At 32.1% G+C, this 22,424-nt stretch overlaps 1 protein-coding gene across 2 annotated transcripts; it reads right to left on the bottom strand.

Annotated features, from left to right (window-relative positions):
* Positions 1–3,742: 3,742 nt before the first annotated feature.
* LOC126827891 (G-protein coupled receptor dmsr-1) lies at positions 3,743–21,051 on the bottom strand. Of its 2 annotated transcripts, none has more exons than XM_050557465.2 (2): positions 19,966–21,051; positions 3,743–9,169 (listed from the first exon to the last, which is right to left on the bottom strand). In XM_050557465.2, the coding sequence occupies exon 2, from the start codon at positions 8,212–8,214 to the stop codon at positions 7,024–7,026; it is 1,191 nt and encodes a 396-aa protein (XP_050413422.1). In that variant the 5' UTR covers positions 8,215–9,169; positions 19,966–21,051; the 3' UTR covers positions 3,743–7,023. The 2 variants fall into 2 exon arrangements, with proteins under 2 accessions (XP_050413422.1, XP_050413421.1); XM_050557464.2 differs by lacking the exon at positions 19,966–21,051 and adding an exon at positions 14,677–14,810.
* Positions 21,052–22,424: the final 1,373 nt, after the last annotated feature.

The following is a 22,424-nucleotide window of genomic DNA, read 5'->3' as shown; positions in this document are numbered from 1 at the left end:
TTCTTTCTACAACACATGTTACCACTTCACATAATTAATAGACATCTGTTCTGCTTTTGTGTTACTATTGCGGTTCAACAACAGATTAATGATATTACATTATTATAAGCTTTATATAGATGGGGTGGGGCAAATCTATGCTGACTTGGTGAAACCACGACATTTGAATTATGGTTAAATTTTAAAAACAAACACATTGTCCATGCACTGATCCAAATTTATTTCAAGTTTCAGCCATGTAATTGATGACCACATAAAAAGCCCTGTTTTTAGAGCATGGTCAGGTGGAATTTAGGACGATCTGACTTTAGAAAAGCCCAAATATTTTTGGTTAGATTTTTTTGAAATATGTTTTCCATGTATGGATCTTTGTTTCTGTTATTATTCAGTCATGTAACTGATGACGTCATAAAAATCTGCATTTTAAGAGCGTGGTCGGACAGACTTTAGAGCAATCTGACATGGGGAAAGCCCAAAAGATTTTGTTAGATTTGTGAAATATTTACATGTACTTCAGCTATGGATACTTTTGCTACTAGAAAGTTTCTACTTTAAGGTGCTGACCAATTGATTTTTACTTGTATGGACACTCACACTACAAATTTAGTGAGGTGGGGGTTTGCAAATTTTTATAACTGATGACTATTATTTTGTCATTAGCTCCTGGACTAACAGCTGTGAGGAAGTCTATCTGATTTTTGGTTAAGTTGCAAACTCATGTACTATAGAAAGAATATCAAACATTTTTTTTGTAGATAAATAAATCTGTTCTTAAGTGTAAATATAGAAACTGAAAACATAATTGACTTAAAAGTCATAAATACTAATTTTCAATTTAGAGTTAATTAAGTTTGTGAGATCTGGAAGTGTTGAGTTATTAAAACATTTTTATAGGTGGTTTGTGCTCTTGAGTTTATTGATTCGGGTCTTTTGTAATTCGAGTGCTAAGAAAACACTTTGAAGACATATAGGAAAGTCCTCTCATATTAATAAAAAAATATTATAAAAAAAATAGCCTGAAGTTATAGGTATTGATGTAACTATTTTCAGACTCAAGTTCCCATTGTTTTCTTTTACTAAGATTTTGAGCTGCCTTCCTGTTATTAGTCGTTTATAATTCAGTTGTACGTGGAAATTTGTTGGAAGTACGGGTTCATTAAAAGATTCCTCAGTGTTTTTCATCGACAAAATATTTTAAATCTTCGGCCCGTAGCTTTTGAGATAGTCATGTTTTATTTGTTCTTCTAAGTTTCCATTCATGATGTCCCAATATGCATTTTGTCGTTTGAAGTTAACGATTTCATCTTTTCTTTTCAACTTTCAGCTTAACGAGAGCGCTAAATGTAATTGTGATCTTTACTCCAGGGACCTGTTGCGTAGGGTTAAGTCTTAAAAGAATCGCAGGAATTGAATCAATAAAATTGTACATGTGTTTTGGACACGTCGATATTAGGTTTCTCCCCCCAGACTGATGTCAATGTCAAAGTATAAAATTAGTTAATTTGCTTTTGATAAAAATGTTTTATCCGAAGAGTGGAAATAATGCCAAATTAATAGCCAAGAAGCTCGCTGTTCAGGAAAGAAAATGTTGTTTATTTAAGTAAAAATTGTTGAGGGAAACCTTAAATTGGATTTGGTCTAAATAGAAAATTTGTCTGTGTCAAAACTAAATTAAGGTTTAGATGAAGCCATGAAGATATTTGAGCAAATTTTTAGTAAATCTGGTTAGTGTCCTCTGTAGGTTACTGCAAATTGCTGGAATCAAAACCCCATTTTTCTTGTAATTGTTTTATTCTGCATGACGGAAAACGATCCAAATCCACTTTTGCTCCTCGGGATGATTTACCACCAAATAGCCGTAGTTTAAAATAAATTCTAAGTCTGAACAAATGTTGTCGGCTTGAATTCCAACCACGTAAGATAAGAATAAATATCTTTTTTATTCCTTGCAATGGTTAAAACTGTAGGAGTTTGTTTGCTGCCTGTCTGAATTTTAAAGAAACGAAACAGTGATTTATCTCCAGCCTTTAACCATTCTGAAACTGATAGAACCATTACCCTGTAGTTCAATCCTAAACCTTTTTACTAAATTATAAAATTTGGAAATCAAAAGATATCATTATTTCAAGTGTATTTTACTAAACTATAAATTTTGGATATTAAAAGAAATTATTAGTTTATGCATAGACTATATTACTAAACCATAAAAATAGGGTAACGTATATTAAAATGAAAGCATGATCAAGTCTGTCAAGTTTTGGTGTAATTATTTTTGCAAGATTTGAATTAATTTCAATTATTCCGGGGTCCAAGGTATACTCAATATACCATTCAGTGTAAAGCTGCCTAACTTCTATGCAACATAAGCAAATGAAAAAGGGGCAGATTTATCAAATTATAAAGCCGAACCGATGCTCACAAAAAAGGGGCCCCACAATAAATGACAGAAAAACCCAACAAATATATATGTGGTTTCTAAATTTCTTTCTATCAGGAGTTGAGTAATTGACAATAAACATTATTCCTGCAGGTATGAAACATCATTTCATTTGTTTATCATCAAGAGCTAATCGTTTATCACGGAAATTTATATAAGGTATACAAAAAAATTGTTATTAATAATAATATATAGTATTGAAGACATTAATGATAAATTTTAAGCTTGTTTCATTAATCTGCCGTTGAATGAAATTATCCAGGATTTTATGATAAGAAAATCTCATAAAAAGCTGCTTAAATTTTTACATTGTTTCATGTTGAAAGATGAAAATTTATTTTGTAGTTGAGTATCGTTTTGAATTATGCATACATACACAATTGTGATAATTGTTTAAAGCGGAAATTGCAAATTTTCTAAGAAAGTCAAAACATAATTATTTCTATGTCTTTTGCTCAATAGGTTGTCAACTCACAATTATACGATCATAGGTGTCATTCTCACAATTAAAACTCATTTACACAGGAAATAATAACATAATTACCTCCCTTGTTTTCTATTCTCCACCATGGAGTAGCTTTTTTCAAACGTTTGAAAATGAAGAGGAAAATGATATTTTTGCCAATTTCTCAGCTGGCAATAGTGAATTATAGGATTAATAGGATTATTCTTTAACAAGGTAGGGCTGTTTATGGATACCATCTATTATCAGGCTTTATTTTAATAAATTTTAAAAATATAACTTAAAAATTTGCAATTTCCGCTTTAAGTATTTGTGGTCTGGTCTCTAAAGGTCTTATTTTGTCCCTGTTTGCAAGAGATATCCTGATTTTATTTGTTGTTGTTTGTATTGCCATAGTCTTGTTAGGTTGATTAGAACCAACGATGTCTTGCACTTAATTTACATAATGTGTTTTTTCATTACTCACATTTTTTTAAGAGATACCTGGATTAAAGACAAAGTATTGCATACTCTGCCTCTTGTATGACAACATTCACTGTCATTCAGATTACCTTTAAACTAGTAATTCAAAACTGTAGTTTTAGGAAGAATCATTAACAACATTCAGTGGTGTATTTAGGAGAGTGGGGAAGGAGGAGGGGCATGGTATGGCTGTCTGTGACTCACAAAATACGTTTTGCTCCTTCTGTTTATGTATGCAGTTGGCTGGGCTGTTCATGGCTCCACAGACAATGTCTTCTCTTAGTCATCTTCTCCCTGCCCTGTGATTCAGATCCTTGTGATGTCACTGAATGTATTATTTTACAGTAATAAATAAATAAAGACGACAAAAAATTGACCAATACATTTTTATTGATTACATATCATACTTACAATTAATTACTTTGCAACAACGGTTATTATGTTCAAAACAATATTAATAATTAAACAGTTAATAATTATAATAACTTATAATGATGATAATAGTAAGACACAGTATGGTCAAGTTAAATTAAAGGTGCTGTCACTACTCCTACTAATTTGAATCTTGCATATGTAAGTTAAAATCGTTTTCTGAAATCTACGATCAATCATCCTAGTATACAGAAGATAATCGGATACATCATGTACATGACCACTGGAAATGAAACTCCATGGGATATAAATCATTTCTGTCTATTTTGAGATTTGTGTAAAATGACTTTGTCAGTCATGTGACAGGTTGGTAATTGTAAAAAACTGAATCTGTTCCTAAACAGGAAGGAAATTAGATCGGTACATAACTACAGGCTGTTTTTTTTTTTTTACAGTGTTTGTGAAGGTGAGAGTGAAAAAATGTTATAATTAAAAAAAAGTGTCGTTCTTTCAGTGTTTTTTAAACTATTCAAACCTAGCTGGAACTTATTCCAAAATGTTATAAATTGAAAGTGTCTTTTTTTCTGTGTTTTTTAAACTACCGGTACTCAAACCTAGCTGGAACTTATTCCAAAATGTTATTGACACATTGACGCAATCAATAGTACATATATAAATCTAAGGATTTACAGTTGGCATGTCCGTTTTTAGAAACAATTTATTCTTGATCATACCACTGCAGTAGTCTTAGATTTTTTATGACCCCAACATTAGGGAAATAGTGAAGTTTTTCCTAATGAAACTACCAATTTGGTAAATATTTTACCCTCTTTTCATAATAATTTCAACCATTTTCAAACCTAATATAGGCTGTAACTGGTCAAATTGCAAATCATTTTATCATTCTGTGGTCTGTACACATTTTAAGAATGGAACTTAAACGGTAATAGACTGTGTCATGACAGAAGAAGTTTTAGAGGGAGGAAGTGTGTCGTGCTCGTCGTGCTCAAAGAGCTTCACTAAAACACTGTTGGTAGTTATGTCGACTTTGTCTGAAACCTGCATTATAACGAGCACAGTTAGATCCGGTTGTACTTTCATCACAATATAACTTTCTGTCGATGTGTTAAAAAACAACAAAAAAAACCATGTGATTTTTAGAAAAGAAATTTAGAAAAATTCAGTGCTTCAAGATCCAAAAAGGTGTCTGTAAAGGAAAAATGTCGTGTGCTGGGTTGTAATTAATTCTACCCAAGGATATACATAACATTGTAATGTATATCATTACAAATTCTTTTCCGTGGACGAAAACTCAGACATTTTCCATTTCTGTACGATCCATTTTTGTACGACCTAAATTTACATTTACAATGTCATTATCAAGTATCTTAGTGGACTCTGTAGACGACCATTGATCAAGATTGTTTTCAAAAATTGCTCTAATTGATTTCTGTGAATACGAAAAGCTTGAAATCCTTTCATCTTATGACTGAATGGACATCTTAAATACATCTTATAACTTCTGTAATTCTTTCTAGGTCACGAAGGAGACTCAGGTGTCCGACTGTCTGATTACCACATTAATTGGCCTTATTAAGTTTTTTCATAGGTTCAAACTAACAATGCTCAAATGTTCATTAATTAAAGACTATAAAACATACTGGCCGCGACTGAATCCACAGTAGATTAACCAATTGATTTTTTCTAGATTCAAAAGCCCAGAACGCACATACCTATAATTGATAGCATCTGTGACAGTGGGAAACCTCTATTTCTTTTCACTTTCTGTGTCTACCAAAACGATGAAGATGTTTTTTTAACATCTTCAAATTTTATTCAAGTTATTTAATCAATATGATTACCATACGTGTATCGCTTACATGTAGAAGAGACCTTTATTGTAAATTTTCTAACAATTGTGCGTCCCAAATTCTTTTAAATTACTGAACATACTTTGTCGTCTTCCACTTGAAATCATTACATTAACAAACAATTTGAGCCTTGTGTTTTATATAACTGCTGCAGCAATTGTGGAGATTATTAGCTCAGAAGTTCTGCGTGCAGTAATTGTAGACTATATTTATATAGAGAACCAAGAGCCAAATACAAGAGGGATTGCACCAGATATGTCCAATTGGCCCTGCACTGAGACTGAAGAACTGGGCATGATTCGATAGATGAATGTAAATTTAGATACAGGAAATTTCAATGGAACTTTTGAAAAATCGATTTATCGTGTGTTCCATTAAGTCATTAGTTTACTCTGAGAAATAGGAAGCAGATGTAGCAGCAGCAGTGTGTCTTTTGACATATTATTATAATACACTAATGCTCACAAGATATATCACATGGTATGAATTTCCTTGTCATTAGAGATAATAAATTTATCTGTATATTTATATTTCTGACAGATCACCTTTAATTATCAACAAAAACATTTCCAGTTAATGAACACATAACTTATAATACACAACAAATAAAATATATAAAATCAAAACAGCTTCATAACTCACAACTAATTTATACTATTTATAGCCTCGTATCACCCGAACATGAGATGAAAATAACTAATAAAGCTCGTTTATACAATGTTTTTTATATAATATTTGTCATTTTAACTAATCATTTCATAAATAGATTATCTAATTATAACACATTTTTTACAGGTTAATAATAATTATATATATTGAATGACAAACTCAACAAAATTTATACAAATTAATTAAGAGCCGATTTCACATTTTCGTTTGAGTCATTGTGACCATTTTAAACTTTCTTATATAATATGCAAATGGTTTACGAATCTGATTTTAGTATTGTTTGTTAATCGCGAAAAAAAACCTAACAAGCTGCCTTTTGCATTTACGTTGAGATTACCTGCTGATGAGGAATTCCAATTCCAATTGTAAAGCACTATTTGCACTATCGGTAATTAAAGCTGGATCTTTTTATTGAATGTGAAATCAGCACTTCCATGTAATAATTTAACAAGGCTCTTTGAATTGCATGTTCCATTGAAGTTTCTGAAATTCTTTAATTTATCAGCTTTTAGGGCTATTAGTACAGAATATACAATGGCGAGGGTGGGGGAAGTTATATTTGAAATCGATAGTTTGGTTGTTTATTTTGGAGAGGTCGGGGTAAGGGTTAACCTATTTTTTTTTTAAATTTATGGAACAGATTGATATTGTAGACCTTGACTCTGGTTTATTATTCTGCTAATCGACAGAATATATGTATATATAAGACGATCTTTTTTTCTAAGATCTGAATTTTAAAAAAAATAACCTCAAACCTGCGTAGTGTCTGTCTTTACCATACTGTAACTTGTCCCATTTTGCGATGAATTCTTATGGAAAAAAGGCCTGAAATACGATCCTACGAATAAACTTTTGAACGTGTTCCGAAATTGTTGACTCATTATACAATACAGAATAAAATTAACAGCACTGTTTATAAGTACAAGGATGTCCATTAAATCACCAAGATTAACGTACACTTTGTCCCAAAACTCTTTATTTACAGCACTGATGAGTGCAAGAATACCTTGTGGAAGTTCAGTAATCACAAAAAATAGTACCACAGTGACTAACATCATGGTTGTGCGATTATGCTCGCTACTCGCGTGATCATGGTCTGAGGCGCGTTTGACCATCCCAAGAAGGCGTGACCGACGTTTTTTGGCATGGTGCATGGCAATTATTATCAAGGTACTGAGCACAGTCAGCAGTATGCAAGGTAAAATTTTAATTACTACGCCAAAAAGCCAGCGAACAAATTGTTCATACGATGGGTTTTGAAGGGCAATATCAGATCCAATAATCCAGTAACATGTGACAGTGTTATTTTTTAAGGAAGCCAAGTCAATAACTGTGTACATCAAATAATTCGGTATACAAATCATAATTGTGGCAACGACAATAATGAGAACGGCCATTCTTGCTCGTTGCATGCTACACATAGTCATGGCTCTGGCATGTTGACACACAAATATATAACGGAAAACTGCTAAAGCCACTGTAAGCCACATGGCCATGTTATGACAAGTTATGATGAAAAGATTGTGGAACAATATAAAGTACATCCATTCTTTCGTATGGTTGGTTCCTTCACAGTCGGGCCTACTAATTATATACAGATATACAGCCATGATTGGATAAGTACTCATTGTTAACATGTCAGCAATGGCTAAGGCAGTAAGTATAAAATTAGTAGGCGAGGACATGTGTTTACGAGTAAGAACCACTATATTTAATATGTTCGAAATAATTCCAAAAATACATACGACTATACTGAAATATCCATGTATGTGTCCGTATGAAATCGCAAATGCTCGCATGGGACTCACAGTTGTTGAAACATTGGGTCCGATGGTTGTTAGCTCCGTTATTGTTCCTGTGATATCGGTATCAGTGAACGGAACTGAAGACCAGGAGTTATTCCAATCACTGTAGGTTGTGTGAAACCTATTCTCTGCCATTTTTATATTCCTATCGTATTCCGGTTGATAAGAACTGGTCAAATGGCAGCAAAACTGTATAACACTGTTCTAAAATAACACAGAATTAAAACTAGCGAAAATATGTTCGTCTTGTTGCTGGTGAAGAAGTATGCGGTCAAGAGAACATGCAAAGTTACATCTGAATTCTGGCTTTTGTTTCCATTGTCTTTAGGTTTATACAATAGATCTGTTGTATCTGCCAGATGGACTGTATGTTATAATATATTTACACTAACTCACCGGAAGATACACCAATGTGTGTTAATTTTATTGAAATTATAGCTTCACAGCTTTGTCCGCCTGTTGTCGTGTTAATAACAAGTTGCAGAGACTAATAATATGGTTATGTCAGGCTGGTAAAACAAGTCTTAACGGACTGACAATGAGGTACTAAAGACTTGCTTCAAAGTTCTGTTAATTGGCGTAGAAAGGTGTTTTTTCGATGATAAACAGTATGAACACAGATTTCTGGTTTAATCATTCAACACAAAGCACAAGATTTACTGTAAATAATGTGATTCTTTCGCTAGCACGTCCTTTGTCACAATTTCCTCTTTGATCTCAAAGAGAAGAAATAATTTTTATAGCTTTGATTCTCTGGACAGTCTATCTAATCTTGTTGACAAGATATTGTGGCACTTTGTAAATATCACATAAGAAATCCCATTTACTAAAAAAAAATGAAGATCACTTAAAAATATTAAACACTAGCAAAAATCTGTATCCGTTTGAATTTCCAACGCCTGTGTGTATCAGTAACACGAACTAGAATGTTTCAAATCGAGCTTAAGCTTCTTCGAAGTATTTATAGAAAAAGGCACATTTGCAGACTATCACTAAATCCTGAAGTTGATTTCTGCTGTAATTCTGTTCACTCTACAAGTTCTGTGACGGAAAGATGAAAAAGGTTCAACTTGTCTGGCCTACAGAAAACCTGAAAAGACGAAGAAATAAACAAATAAGTCATCAACTGTTTCATGATAGAATAGTAAAATGATCTATAATGGCTGTTTAAAGGACACCATAATTATAAAAATATTATAGCTACAAGTAGATGAAATGCTACTATTAAGGGAAACATTTCTTTAAAACTGAGTTTGTTACATCCCCAATGTTTTCTTATATTTGACTAGATTAATACTATTAAGGGAAACATTTCTTTAAATCTGTGTATGTTACATCCCCAATGTTTTCTTTTATTTAAATTGATTTATACCAAACATCCAAATTGATTAAGTGATTTTTTCTTAGATTTAATTAGATTTATACCAAACATCCAAATTGATTAATGGTAATAATTAAGTAATTAGTACCAGTTGTACAAGTAAATATTATTTTTTTTAATTTTTTTATTTAAAAATAAAAAAAGTAAATATTAATGCTTTCATTATTTTGTTTTTGCTGTCATTATATAAGCAAAATAGGGAACACAATTTGCTTACAAGGAGTCTCCTTTATTTATATAAATAACCAGATCATATTAGACTTAAAGGTATCGTTAAAGATGCATTATGTAAGATTTATATAAAGAGTTGACTTTTCTTGCTATAATGTTTCAAAAATAGCACCAAAATGAATATATTGAAAATTTCAATCACATTACTTTATTCTGAGCAAACTTATGAGTGTTTGAAGTTTTGACAAGATCATACCTAGAGAGTTGATGATGGGCTTACCTGTGAATAAATGGCTTAATAATAATTTATATAACATTTAAAGCCAGAAAAAAAACCTGAAATAGTCAGATTTATCTCTTTTATAAAGGCATCCTTAAAAGAGCAGTCACTGATATATATATATATCTGGCAGTTGAGTTCAGGTGAAAGACACTTGTAAAGCTTTATCCTAGTCCTGTGTAACTGTCAGTTATACTTTTTTCAAATGAAATACCATTTTATAACTGACAAATGAAATGAAACAGGGTTCAACATCCTACTTTTCTGCACTAACCTTTATTAGTTCTCATTGTAAACATATGAACATTAGAAATGTACATACAAGCTCATGAAAGTAATTCCAATCGAGTTATACACTGAACCATATATTGCTGTAGGTTTCATTATAAAAGAAGAGGCGTTCCTTCCCTCCAATAATGAAAACCTGTGGTCATTGGCATCTTTGTACTCAATAAATTGAAGCCTCCGGCACAAAGTATAGCAGTTTATTAATGGTGTTTAACCTTTTTTCTTAAAACAAAAACTTGACTTTAATCAAATGACATGAGCAAAATAGATTAAAGTATGAGATTAAATAACTTTCCTAAAAAAATTATGTCCTTAAAATTTTTTTATAATAATATAATCTAAATAGAAATGAAATGAAATGGGGTTTACCTTCCTCCTACTTATCTGCTCCAACTGGACTAATAAAGAAGGGCATATGCCATGCAGAGTGCTATGAGAGAAATATTTACCAGAGCAGTGATGTTTCAAGCTACCATTCGGTACTCTTTATTGAATTTCAACTGCCCAAGGCTTTTTATAGAAAAACTATAGCCAGCAGTTTGAGTTCCTTTTACGTTACAGGTAAAGGTATATACATAAAAATTAAATGTTTTATATATAGACGATGAGAAAAAAATGAACTAGAACTTGTATGAACTTTGGAGTATATTGGAATAATAACCTGTTTAATATTAGTTTAAGATGAATTGAAGAGTTCTCTTATGACTGATCAACATGTATATTGATCTGACATTTTAATGCCAATTTTGAAGAGCTTTGTACTCAATAAATTCAATTTCATCATTAATTAGTATGAACAGTTGGTTGTGCATGGTATGATACGAAGAAATAACAATTTTGATGAAATTATCTGTATGGAGACGAATCACTTGAACATTGCCCACATAATTTACAGCCTTTGGGAATAGAACAAAATTTTTGGATATGAATATTTCAATGAAATTATCTGTACGATGATTAATAACTTTGATGTGATCCACATCATCTCTAAACATTCGGAGTTATGGTATGAGACAGATATATATATCACAGAAAGTTCACCGATTTATTATTTTTTTTATTGTCAAATTTATTCAAATATTCTAATGTCTGGGTCAGACTATGCAGATGTCAGTCTACCTGTTTATCACTTTGTGCATACGATTTCAAAGTATATGGATTTGTTTTTCTATTGTATATACCAATATGAACACTATATCGGACACATATGTTTCCCAAAGAAACTTGTCAGAACAGCCTGACATGATTGAGAGGCAAGTCAAGCGTTAGGATAAAATGGGAGGATGGAGAAGGAATTTGCCGTCCCCTTACCCGTACTTAAAGGCGAAATTGTGTCGTTTGATACTCTGTCTAATGGAACTTGTATCAGGACCATTTTCAGAGTGTAATGTGCCATAATTATGAAATAACAGTGATGAACGAGAATTTTTTTTAATAAATTTATAGTTGATTAGACGTCTTGAAAGTGCTATTTCCATTTTTATTGTTCAACATATATTTGGAATACTGGTATTAAAGATGAAAGCGGTAATTGGGTGATGTTATTGATGTTTTGTTGAACAGGTACGGAGAAGGATAGGTGTCGAATAAACAAAGTATGTTACGTCTCTAAGGAAGAGTTATCTACTTATGATGATCAACTACTTCAAGTTACGCACCTCTTTTGTATTGTAGGTGAATGAGAAACATGTGAGAAGACATTACGACTACATCAGAAAATTAGATTTTATGATTCGTTTCTTTTAATATATTTCAAGAATGTGGTGTCTGTATGTAATAATAATGAGTATTTTCTATTTAGAAAGTGCTGAATATCCAACAAAAGAATTATTCTGATTTTCTTTGAGTTTAAAACCTTTTCGTGCAAGTATTTATTGAAATAAAAACAAACCACATGTTATTCCCAAAATGACCTGGTTAGTGTCGAGTAGAGATTCGTCCCCTTATTTTTATTTCTTCTAAAATAACCAACCTTAACTGTTTCCGTACAACGTGGCTCATGAATAAACCAAAGAAATCATTGAAACTTATAAGCATTGTTTTATAACATCACAAATTCTTGTTGAAAAAGATTTTTCCTCCAAAAAAAACGAGCTGAAAATTTTGAAATATTGAATTATTATACAAAGACGACTGTTTCTGTGTTTAATTAAGACAAAAATGAACGAAACTCCTTAGTTTAGCATGACAGGTAAATCATTCTCTGCATGATGTAACTACAGGAAATGTTTCTGGAATGTTGATTATGCCATAGTTTTTGTAGCTAAAGCTAAAAAAATATTAGTCATAACTTTCTAAAATTGATGATGTGTGACTTTCAAAAGTAACCACTTGAAGAAAAACTAAAAGTACTTGCTTTAGAATTGTTTGACATGAGGTGAACACAGTTTTTAGGGTTTCATGAAAACTTGACTTATGGTAGGTCCATCAGCCCACTTGAAATATAAACAGACAAGTATTTATTATGTACTCAAAATATCCTTAGAAACATTTAACACTAGGTGTATTTGAACATCTCCCAGCAGGTCCTTGCTACTTTATATTCCTGCAGTCTACTCTGATAATCAATGGAGCCACAGTGGCTCAGTGTGTGAGGGCACTGGCTCACTAATCAGGTTGTCCCAGTATTGCTGAGAAAGTTCCTCACAATTTTTTCATCATGGTTTCTCCTTGTCAGTAGTGCATGACGGAGGACTTGTCTATGAACAGCATCTAGTTGTTCGGATGGGATGTACATAATCAAAATAAAATGAAATGGAGTTTAACGTCTAGTTGTACATAGGGGGGTTGGATGGCCGAATGGTTAGCACGTGCACGCTGTATCATAAGCGAATTATTGAAATAAAAACATTAAACCATATGTTAGTTCCGAAATGACCTAGTTTGTGTCAAGTGGACGTTAAACTCCATTTCTCTCTCTCTGTCTCCCTAGTTGTACATAATCGAACCCTTGGCAGTTGGAATTTGAAAAAGCTTAGGCAGGCAAAATTTCCCTCATAGCACACACAATGCTTGTTTCCATTTGGCTGGTAGGTGCAAAGAGGTAGAGCCCAGCAAAGAACAGTGCCTGGTCATTTGGGATTATGCACAAAAAAAGAGTTCCTGTGTACATTCGATGAAGAGCAGTCAGAAATGCTGCTATTCCTCTTATCACACTGCATGGTGTCTTCATTTAGCCTTGATGGTGTAAAAAAAGTAGGACAATAAACCCACTTTCATTTCATATTTATTTCTCATAACCAATTTATGTCTGAGTTTTGCAGACATCTGTGAACATGCAAAACATTTATACAGCATTTGATTAAGTGTAAATTAAAAGTATTTTATACTTAAGCTTTAAACATTAATTTACATCAAAGTTTCAAATGTTATATTTGCTTGCTTTTTTTGTCAGAGAAACTTAACCAATAGTAATAACATATCTCAAGTAGTTTTTCAATGCAAGATTTGACCCCCCTCCCCCTCCAAAAAGTTTTATTTGTTTTAATTAGAATATTTTGTTTACTGAGAGTAATAGCCAGTCTTTTTTGATTATGTGTTATCACTGAAATTTGTCTTTTTTCTTTTCTATAAAAACATTTAGCTTCAAAATGTTTTTGGAAATTAAGAGAACAAGCTTGTTGAAAACTCAGAAAAATGATGCTTCAAATTGATCTGACATCAACAGAGTGTGAATGTTTGTTTAAATTAGAAATTAGCATATATTTTCTGCTGACACTCTGCTCATTATCTGAAGAGGGCTAAAGAAGTGAAATGAAATGGGGTTTAAAGTCCTATTTGTCTTCATCAATTGGAATGAGCAAAACCCCATACAACCCTAATATATACGCATATAAAAAAAACTAACACCAGATCTGAATGAATTGATTTCATTGTATATTAGTTGTAAATTAGATAAATATAATTTCATCTATACAACTGAAAATGCACTTCAGAAAAAAGCAGGAGGTAATTTTAATTTTTTTTTCCAACATCGGAGCAGGAGGTAATTCTAATTTTTTTTCCAACATCGGAAAATAATTACAACTTGTGTGCGTGTCTGAAAATAGTTGTCGCCAAAAGTCAATTCAAAGATTTTTGTTTCTATCATCAATTTGAAGACTGTCTCTTGTGACTTGAACACAAGCAACCAAAAGCAAATGTCAGTATTAAAAATATAAACTCCACATGTGTGCTAACATTAAAACCAATTGAATATTAATGATACATGTATTTATGTGAATATTGTATTTTAAGTTGATCACATCTAACTTTATTGATAACAAATCCTTTTATCTATTATAAGTTCTCTAATTATTTTTGTTAAAAGATCTTAAATCTAATTTTAAGAAAAAAATTACTTGTACATTAAGTTTCTTACGGTAATGCTCATCCTTAATGGTGATCTTCTCAAAATCCCCTTGACAACACTATATCTGAGGATATTTTTTTTTTTTTTAAAGAGAATAAAACTACAAACAGATTAAAGACATCCTACCCTTCCAATATTCTCCACATTATTCTTATTTCACCAAATCCTGATTATCCACAAGAGATACACCTCAGCATTTTCTTAAAGACACTTGTCGGTGAATGATCAGTGTGGCTTAAAGGTATTTCCACTGACTGTAGTTAAACATCGAGTTATAGTGTTATTTATACCAGCTTGTTCATTAGCTTACAGCTTATTTACTTTATCAAATGAAACAGAAGGCTTCTCTTTTCATCAACATTAAAACCTCAGAAGTTTTCGCCTTGTTTTATAGTTTTCTTAATACACACCGACTCTTAACGCCAAATTTCAAAGAATCTTGGGCAGTAAAAAGGTGTGGTTTTAGTTTGGAGGAGTGGGTTTCTGTTTATGTATTCATTATAGATAGATCTAAGTAATCATCTTAATTAAAGATGAATTTTTAGAGATCATTAAAAAGAAATGGGCTGGTCAAAAAGTTCCCCCTTACCTTTATCGTCTTTGAAATTTGTTGTTAATAATATATTTTTAATGAACATTTTAAATCAAAAACCAGATGAGACATGTTTACAAAATTTACAAAATTCTGAGCCAAATTAGTTGACACACTTCCAGCGACATTTTTCTTTTATAAATTACATATTCATATTATTATGAAGTCATTTGTTTGACCTCAGGGGGCAATATTTGATCTGTATTGTTCGATATTCACGATTCCAAGTGCAAGCTGCCTGTTTCTTTAGAAATGGTGTTCCTTTGGATCAATGAATTACATGACCATTGATTTTTGGATCAAAAAGTGTGAAGCTAACCCAACCCCTGTGTTGAGCGGCTAAATCTGTTTGTTAAGGCCAGCTCAATTTTCGTCAAGGTTGCTGAGATATAAATAAGGTTAGGGCACATGATTGTTGGCGAGATTGTAGGTTAGGGCTAGGTCCAGGGTTAGGGTTGGGATTAGCGCTAGCCCTGTTTGCATCGTGTGACCTTTGATCAAACTTGAAATTGGCTTATCAAATTTGATCTAAATGTGTAGAGCTCAATTTTCCACAAATCTCTGGTGACTGAAAGATCACTGCCTATTATCTTTCTCATTTTTTTTTTAAAACCCAGGAATGATTTTCTTCATTGGAAGTTAAATTTTAATTATTATGATATTTGATTTTATTGGGGGAAGATTGGGTACGGTAAATATAGTTGTTCTATTAGTCGAGCTATGGTCGCTCAGCGAATATGCGCTTGCTCCCAAACCTGGTAATCACAGGTTTAATCCTGGTGTTGACTGGGAAAATACCTCAGGATTCACCCGTGCATAATGTTGACAGAACATTAAAGATCCCCTGGCAGTTGGAAATCAAAATAAGAGTAGGCCATAAAGCTGCTGTGATGTCAAAATTCCCTCATTGTACACTACATGTGCACAAAAATCAGATTAAAACCCCATTTCATTTCATTTTGTATATGTTAGGATAAATATACGTTTTGTATAATTTTGTAATTTGGTTTTGGAAAGTGGTATCATAAATAATGTCTTTGTCGGTTTTCTTCTAACATGCTATTTTTATTGTATGTTAAACCACATTCAACATGAGTATTTATTATTTGGAGTTCGGTACTGATTTGTATTCAGGTACTTTATTTGGAGTAAATTCAAGTCAGCATGTCTGTCATTAGTATAAGCTACCTAGAGTTACATGAATTGGTAAAGCAAGAACAGGAAGCCATGTGGCACCATAATAATGCTGTTTTATCTAACTAAAGAAATATAAATTCTTCAGCAACCACCAGATTCTTCTTTTTTGTTATGGTAATTGTCGGTCTATTGGTTAAAATGTCTTGAATTTCTACCGCAAACTCTATTTCATTAATTAATCATTTTAGGAATATTTTTGGGAGTTTCTGTTAGCATTATGTATATCCATATAATTTAATTAACATACATTTTGTGTATTCATTAGTGGAATTTTGTGTATCAATCAGAATCTATGTATGTAATCAAGTTATGTATTAGCTTGTAGTGCACTGCTTTATTTGTCTGTATTATGATACACAGACAGTAATGTGTATAGAGTTAAGGGTGTATATTGCATGTTTTATGGAGTGTGATATAATTGCAGCATGAAATACACACCAATCTATATACATCATAGTAGTTGACTAACAATGACAAGGGGGTTTGGGATGCTCTAGTGATCTAGAGTGTTGCGCTTCAAGATCTAGCTGGCCGATCACCTCTGGCTTGCGGTCATGGTTCCGATCCCTGGTGCTAACATATGTGGCTTGGAGATAGGTGTGCCTTCTCAATCTTGTGGGTTTACTCTGGGTTTATGAAATTATGCGTAAATTTAGCTGGAAATGAGGGGACAGATGAAGAAATATTTTAGATATGTTCAGAAATCAAATCAGCTTTCAAGAAACATGTAGCATTGTTTAATTGTCTCTGTTTAACACATTTCTCGTTAATGATATTTAAAATTGTTTTTGACATATTTCATTGTAATGTGGTATATATACTAATAAAAGAGAAGACCACCACCAATGGAGAATGGAGGATTTTAACACTTAAAAGAATTTTTTTTTATTAAGAACCAGGATATAGGAGTGGATTTATACATTCTTCAATGATAGGTTGTTACCCAAACCGTACTATTATTTTTCTTATTTATTACCTTCTAGACTCACAGTGAAGTGGATCTTAATTTGAGGGCAAATTCTTTGGGTTTTTACGACGTTTTTTTTTTACACGTTCCTGTTGCTCATCCATCAAACCTAACCTTCAATTAGTAATTAACTGCACCTTTGGCAAGAATATAAAGATTTAGTTTTTTTTGTAAGTGATTAAATTTGTGTTTTTGTGTCTAATGACTAAGACCCATAAAGAGGAATTCTAAAAACACATTTTTTTTTTGTTTTATTTGCTTTGATTAATTCTTGCTATTTTTTCGATCAATTTGTGGCTGTTGTGTGAGTTATTTCTTAAAGGAAGCCAGGCTGAAGGATTTCATTTACATTATGTAACTGTATTAGTATTTCATGTGGAATTGTCCAAAATAAGTCTGCTGTAGCAAAATCATGGATGATGTATATTGAGGGATTCAAATATAAAAGATATGAAATGGGGTTTAATATCCTACTTTTCTGCTCCAACTGGGATAATGAAGACAAGCATACACCAAGCAGTGCACATTGGGATAAATTTTGTCTGGTTAGCTGTACTTTTGATTACTATTCACGGAGTTCCAACTGTCAAGGGTTCTTTTATGAGCACACCAAACAAGTACACATGTGGACCTCGATTTTCTGCACCATCAGAACAACTAGATGATTTTCCTTGTCAGGTCCTCCATCCTGCACAACTGTTTTTAAGCCAATCCATTAAAATTTCCATGATAAGCCAGCTTTTAAAAAAAGCTGTGTAAAAGTCAGAAGACTGGGGTTTTTAAACAGGTTTATTTACCCCACCGTAACATAGTTAAACTGGTTTTAATATTCAATAGCATTTGTAAACCATATAACAGAAGCGTCTGAATGGCAAATAAAATGAAATAAAATTGGGTTTAACGTCCTGTTGTTCTGCTCCAATTGGGCTAATGAAGATGGGCATACTCTTATATTGAATTCCAACTGCCAAGGGATCTTTTATGTGCACGGTAATGTATACACGGTACTTTGGTTTTTCGTGCCATCCGATCGACTAGATAGCTGTCCTTGTTAGGCCCTCCTTCCTGCACCACTGACAAGGGGAAACCACGTCGGGAAATCATGATGAACTTTTTCGGCTAATGCAGGGATCGAACACGCAAACTCTAGGCTAGCGAGCCAGCGTCTCAGCCACCATGGCTCCCCATCTGAATGGCCTATTAGAATGTATATAATCAATGGTTTGTATCACTAGTATCTCTCTAAATATTATCCTCGGTAATTGATTATACCCAGGGGGCTGTGACTGTATGTCACCTTCTCTCAAAATCAATCTTGTACTCTCAGTCAACATGATTATCTTCATCAATAACTTTGTTTATTTCCGGGGTTGAATAAAAATTTACCATGTTTTTTTTTTAATTGACTTATGTAAACGATGAGCAAGTCATACAACAAAGATGTCATTAATTTGATTCCATGTTTTCTTCACTGTAACATGGCAACTAGCTATAAATGAGTTCAGTATTAGATTCATTAATAAGCCTGAAATAACATTTATGATTACGTTTTAATCAGACTGTAATGACGATTCGGTCCCTTATTGGGTATTAAAACCTTTAAAGTATGTTATACCTTTATAGTAAGATACATATTAAATATTTACGCTAATAGTTCGAATCTTTGTTTCACAATAATATAAACTCGTAAAAGTTTGAAATTAACGGTTTTGATCAGACAGTTATGACGATTTGATATGTTATTGGGTATTAAAAAATTTATAGTTCAAGAAAAATGCTGATGAAATATTTACTGAAATATTAAAATCTGTACGTGTTTTAACAAAAAGAATTTCATGCCAGTATGAAATTAACACTTTAATTACAGCAAGACTATTACAGCTTATCAGCATTCGAAATTTCATTAATATGATATTAAGATATCCAAAGTTTCATTTTAGCTTTTAATTATAGTAATGATCACTGGGGATGATATAGTCATGAGATAAACTCATTACATAGATCAAACAGCTAGATTTCTAATGTCTTTATCTTTCTCCTAATAATTTATTGCAGGTAAACGGATGTTACTTCTATTGTTTATATTTATAAAGCCTTGTTTGCCATGCTTTAAATCAGTATTTGAATACCCCTTTAGGGATAATAATGATACTGATATTCTCTGATGTTGTTCTTTGTCCATGTTTAATTAATTTTTCTAGAGGTAAATGTAGATCTAGTCTTAAATATAAAACTCAAATAAATAAATTAATGAAATAAATTTTCTCTGATGTTTTTGAAATGATATTCAATATTGATATTAATAGTTTGTTTGAAAGACATTATGTCATATTATTGTAGCTTGTTTTTGTATTGTTCGATGGGCTTTTGATAATAGTGTTGCAAATGTTAGTACCTTTTTTAAACCTTCATAGCCAGGTATATTTTTTGTCACTGAAGACATTGATACATACACGTAGCTTGTTCTTGTATTGTCAGAAATTCTTTGATAATAAATGATAATATTGCAAATGTTTGTGCTGTTCTGAACCTTCATAATGTATCACAAGAATTTTTTGCCATTATATCAAAAAAGATTGTTTTTCTATAATATATCGGAATAATTTAAAAAAAAAAAAAAATTTATATGATGTTATTTGAAACAAATATAAATACTTACCAAATTTGGATGAATCCATAATAACATGAAGCCCTTAGGCAAACAATATTCACTAATATTTTCGCGTTAGACGTACGACTTTATTTTTCCTAAAGCGAAAACTCAATACTACCATGATTAAAACTATGTAGAATATCAGCGGATTAGACAGGACGAACTTTAAGAGCACGGTAAAATGGTTTCCTCGTTCCACAACCATAGGAAATGTTGTTGATGGTGGTTTTATATATAATCAGATAAGATTCATTCAATACAAAACAGTCCCACTGTTAATGAAAGTTTGCTAGTGGACAAGAACAAGAGAAGTCAATGAAGAGGAAAAAAAAGCATTGCAGTATGCAAAGTTTTCTAACCAAAAATCCTTCTTGTCCTCAAAGAGTAGTCCCACTATTTCCTGTTAGCATGTTTTCATGTTAAGCCACCAGCGACTGATAGGAATAGTGTCACACAGTAGATCATTGACTAACTGTGCTGGCGTTCAGTTGGACGAATAATCTATACATCATACACACTTTGACATCCATGTAGCTAAGCTCTAGATAATCACAATTCTCTTATAATTGAAACTCACTTTTATACGTCAAATAAGTCTCTCTTTTTTCTCTTTTATGAAAAGAGGATATAATATGAGTTCCGATGAAGTTTTAGATCCAAAAACCTTAACTGCCAATTAATGCAAGAAGATAGAAGTCAATGGGACGTGGCTTGTCGCGTCGTTCTGTGTCTTAATTGTAAAGATGTGCTCATGAACACACGACAAGTTTTCAATAACTGGTTACTTCTCCAAGTGAAGCATCCACTACTGTTCTTCTAACGTAATTATGTAGACTACCACCGAGTTGTTTTGTACGTCACTGGACCCAATCTTTACAATATGCCACAGAATTTTAACCAATTAACTGGTCAGTTTCAAGAATTCAAAAGTTTTCCATAAAAAGGGATGGTATTTTCTCCGCTTTCACATACTATAATTTATTTCCTGGATGTTTTCCGCACAAATCCGAGTCACTTTTACAATAGAATTATGGATTAAAGCAGGATATTGATAGAGGTCTTGCTTTTTTTCTCTTGTCTTCACAAGCTGATCAATTTGTTCAATAATGATAAATACAGTGATCCTGGGTTCACTACTGTTCAAACATATTTGTCAGTGTCTTAAATGACTTGGGATTCTTTGCTCCGTAATTCCGTGCTGTAATCATTTTACCAAACCTGCAATTTGAAATGAAATAAAATGAAATGTGATTATTAAGTAAGAAACAAAAATCAATGTGGATTATTATTTAGGTATCAGTTGTGACATTTATAATTACGCAGCCTGAAATTAGAATTTAAACCTAATAAAAAGTGACTGGTTTTGGCTGTATTCCTTGGAACCTTGAAATAGATGAAGATGGTTCTAAAAGTACAAATTAATTTCTTATATTATGAATGTATGTAAAGTGATTTATATTCAATGTTTGAAAAAAATATTGTGATTTCTAATCAATTATGTCCGTGAACAGTTCAAATTGAATGACATTCGTTTCTGTCTGCTAAGTCCATTCTACAGGTTTTTTTTTTTCATTATTATTTTGTCGTTTGTAAATCAATCTTACTAATTACTTCAGTATTGTCTTGTAGGATATGTTTTTATTTGTTAAAGGGACAATAACACACTTGCTGGCTTGACAGCTCCAGAAAATAAAAAAATAGCCTTATTCTAAGTACTAGATGTGTTAGTGTCCTACCTGTTTTGTAAATTATCCATTAAATCCTATTTTACTTGTCCAGAGGGTTCAAAAATATTTTTAAATCCAAGTCACATTTGAAAAGCTTTACGTCAGGCTTTTCAAATCATTTAGTTGAATTTTTCTAATTTTTTAAATTAGGTGTGTTAACATGAAATTTGTATCATCAATTAGTTGGAATATTGTAAAATAGTACAATTTGTTGACCAGAATAAAGATTGGGACATATTATTCAGTTACAACAAGAGTGGTATTGAGCCTTTAATGACCATAGAATACACCACTATATACATTGATTATAAAATGATATTAGGATCCTATATTGTCACGGCAAGATAACAACATCAATATTGGTTGAAATTGACCAGTATTCAATTCTAATTCATGTTTTTAATTTCAAATATTATTGAAAATATTGAATTAGAGACTTGGCTCCTTTAGCTTAGAAAAAGTAAATTAATATGGATTTTTGTTTCGCTAAAATATGGATACGTGCAATTTCTATGTTAACAATGATAATTAATTGTAATCGTTATTTTAGGAGCCACAACGGCTCGGTAAGAAAGACATTGATTGACTAATCAGTAGGGTCCAGAGAACGTTCCTCATGATTTTGCAGTCTGGCTTTCCCTTATTAATGGTGCAGGATGGAGAGCTTGTCTATGACCAGCATCTAGTTGTTCGGATGGGATGTACATAATCAAAATAAAATGAAATGGAGTTTAACGT

Source organism: Patella vulgata, chromosome 7, assembly GCF_932274485.2.
Source record: "Patella vulgata chromosome 7, xgPatVulg1.2, whole genome shotgun sequence".
Classification (NCBI taxonomy): domain Eukaryota; kingdom Metazoa; phylum Mollusca; class Gastropoda; family Patellidae; genus Patella; species Patella vulgata.
Note: the sequence above shows the minus strand (reverse complement) of the source record. Positions and strands in the feature narration are given on the sequence as shown.

What these genes read in the sequence shown, in the direction of transcription:
- LOC126827891 (XM_050557465.2), bottom strand. Translation starts at nt 8,214, where the DNA reads ATGGCAGAGAATAGGTTTCACACAACCTACAGTGATTGGAATAACTCC.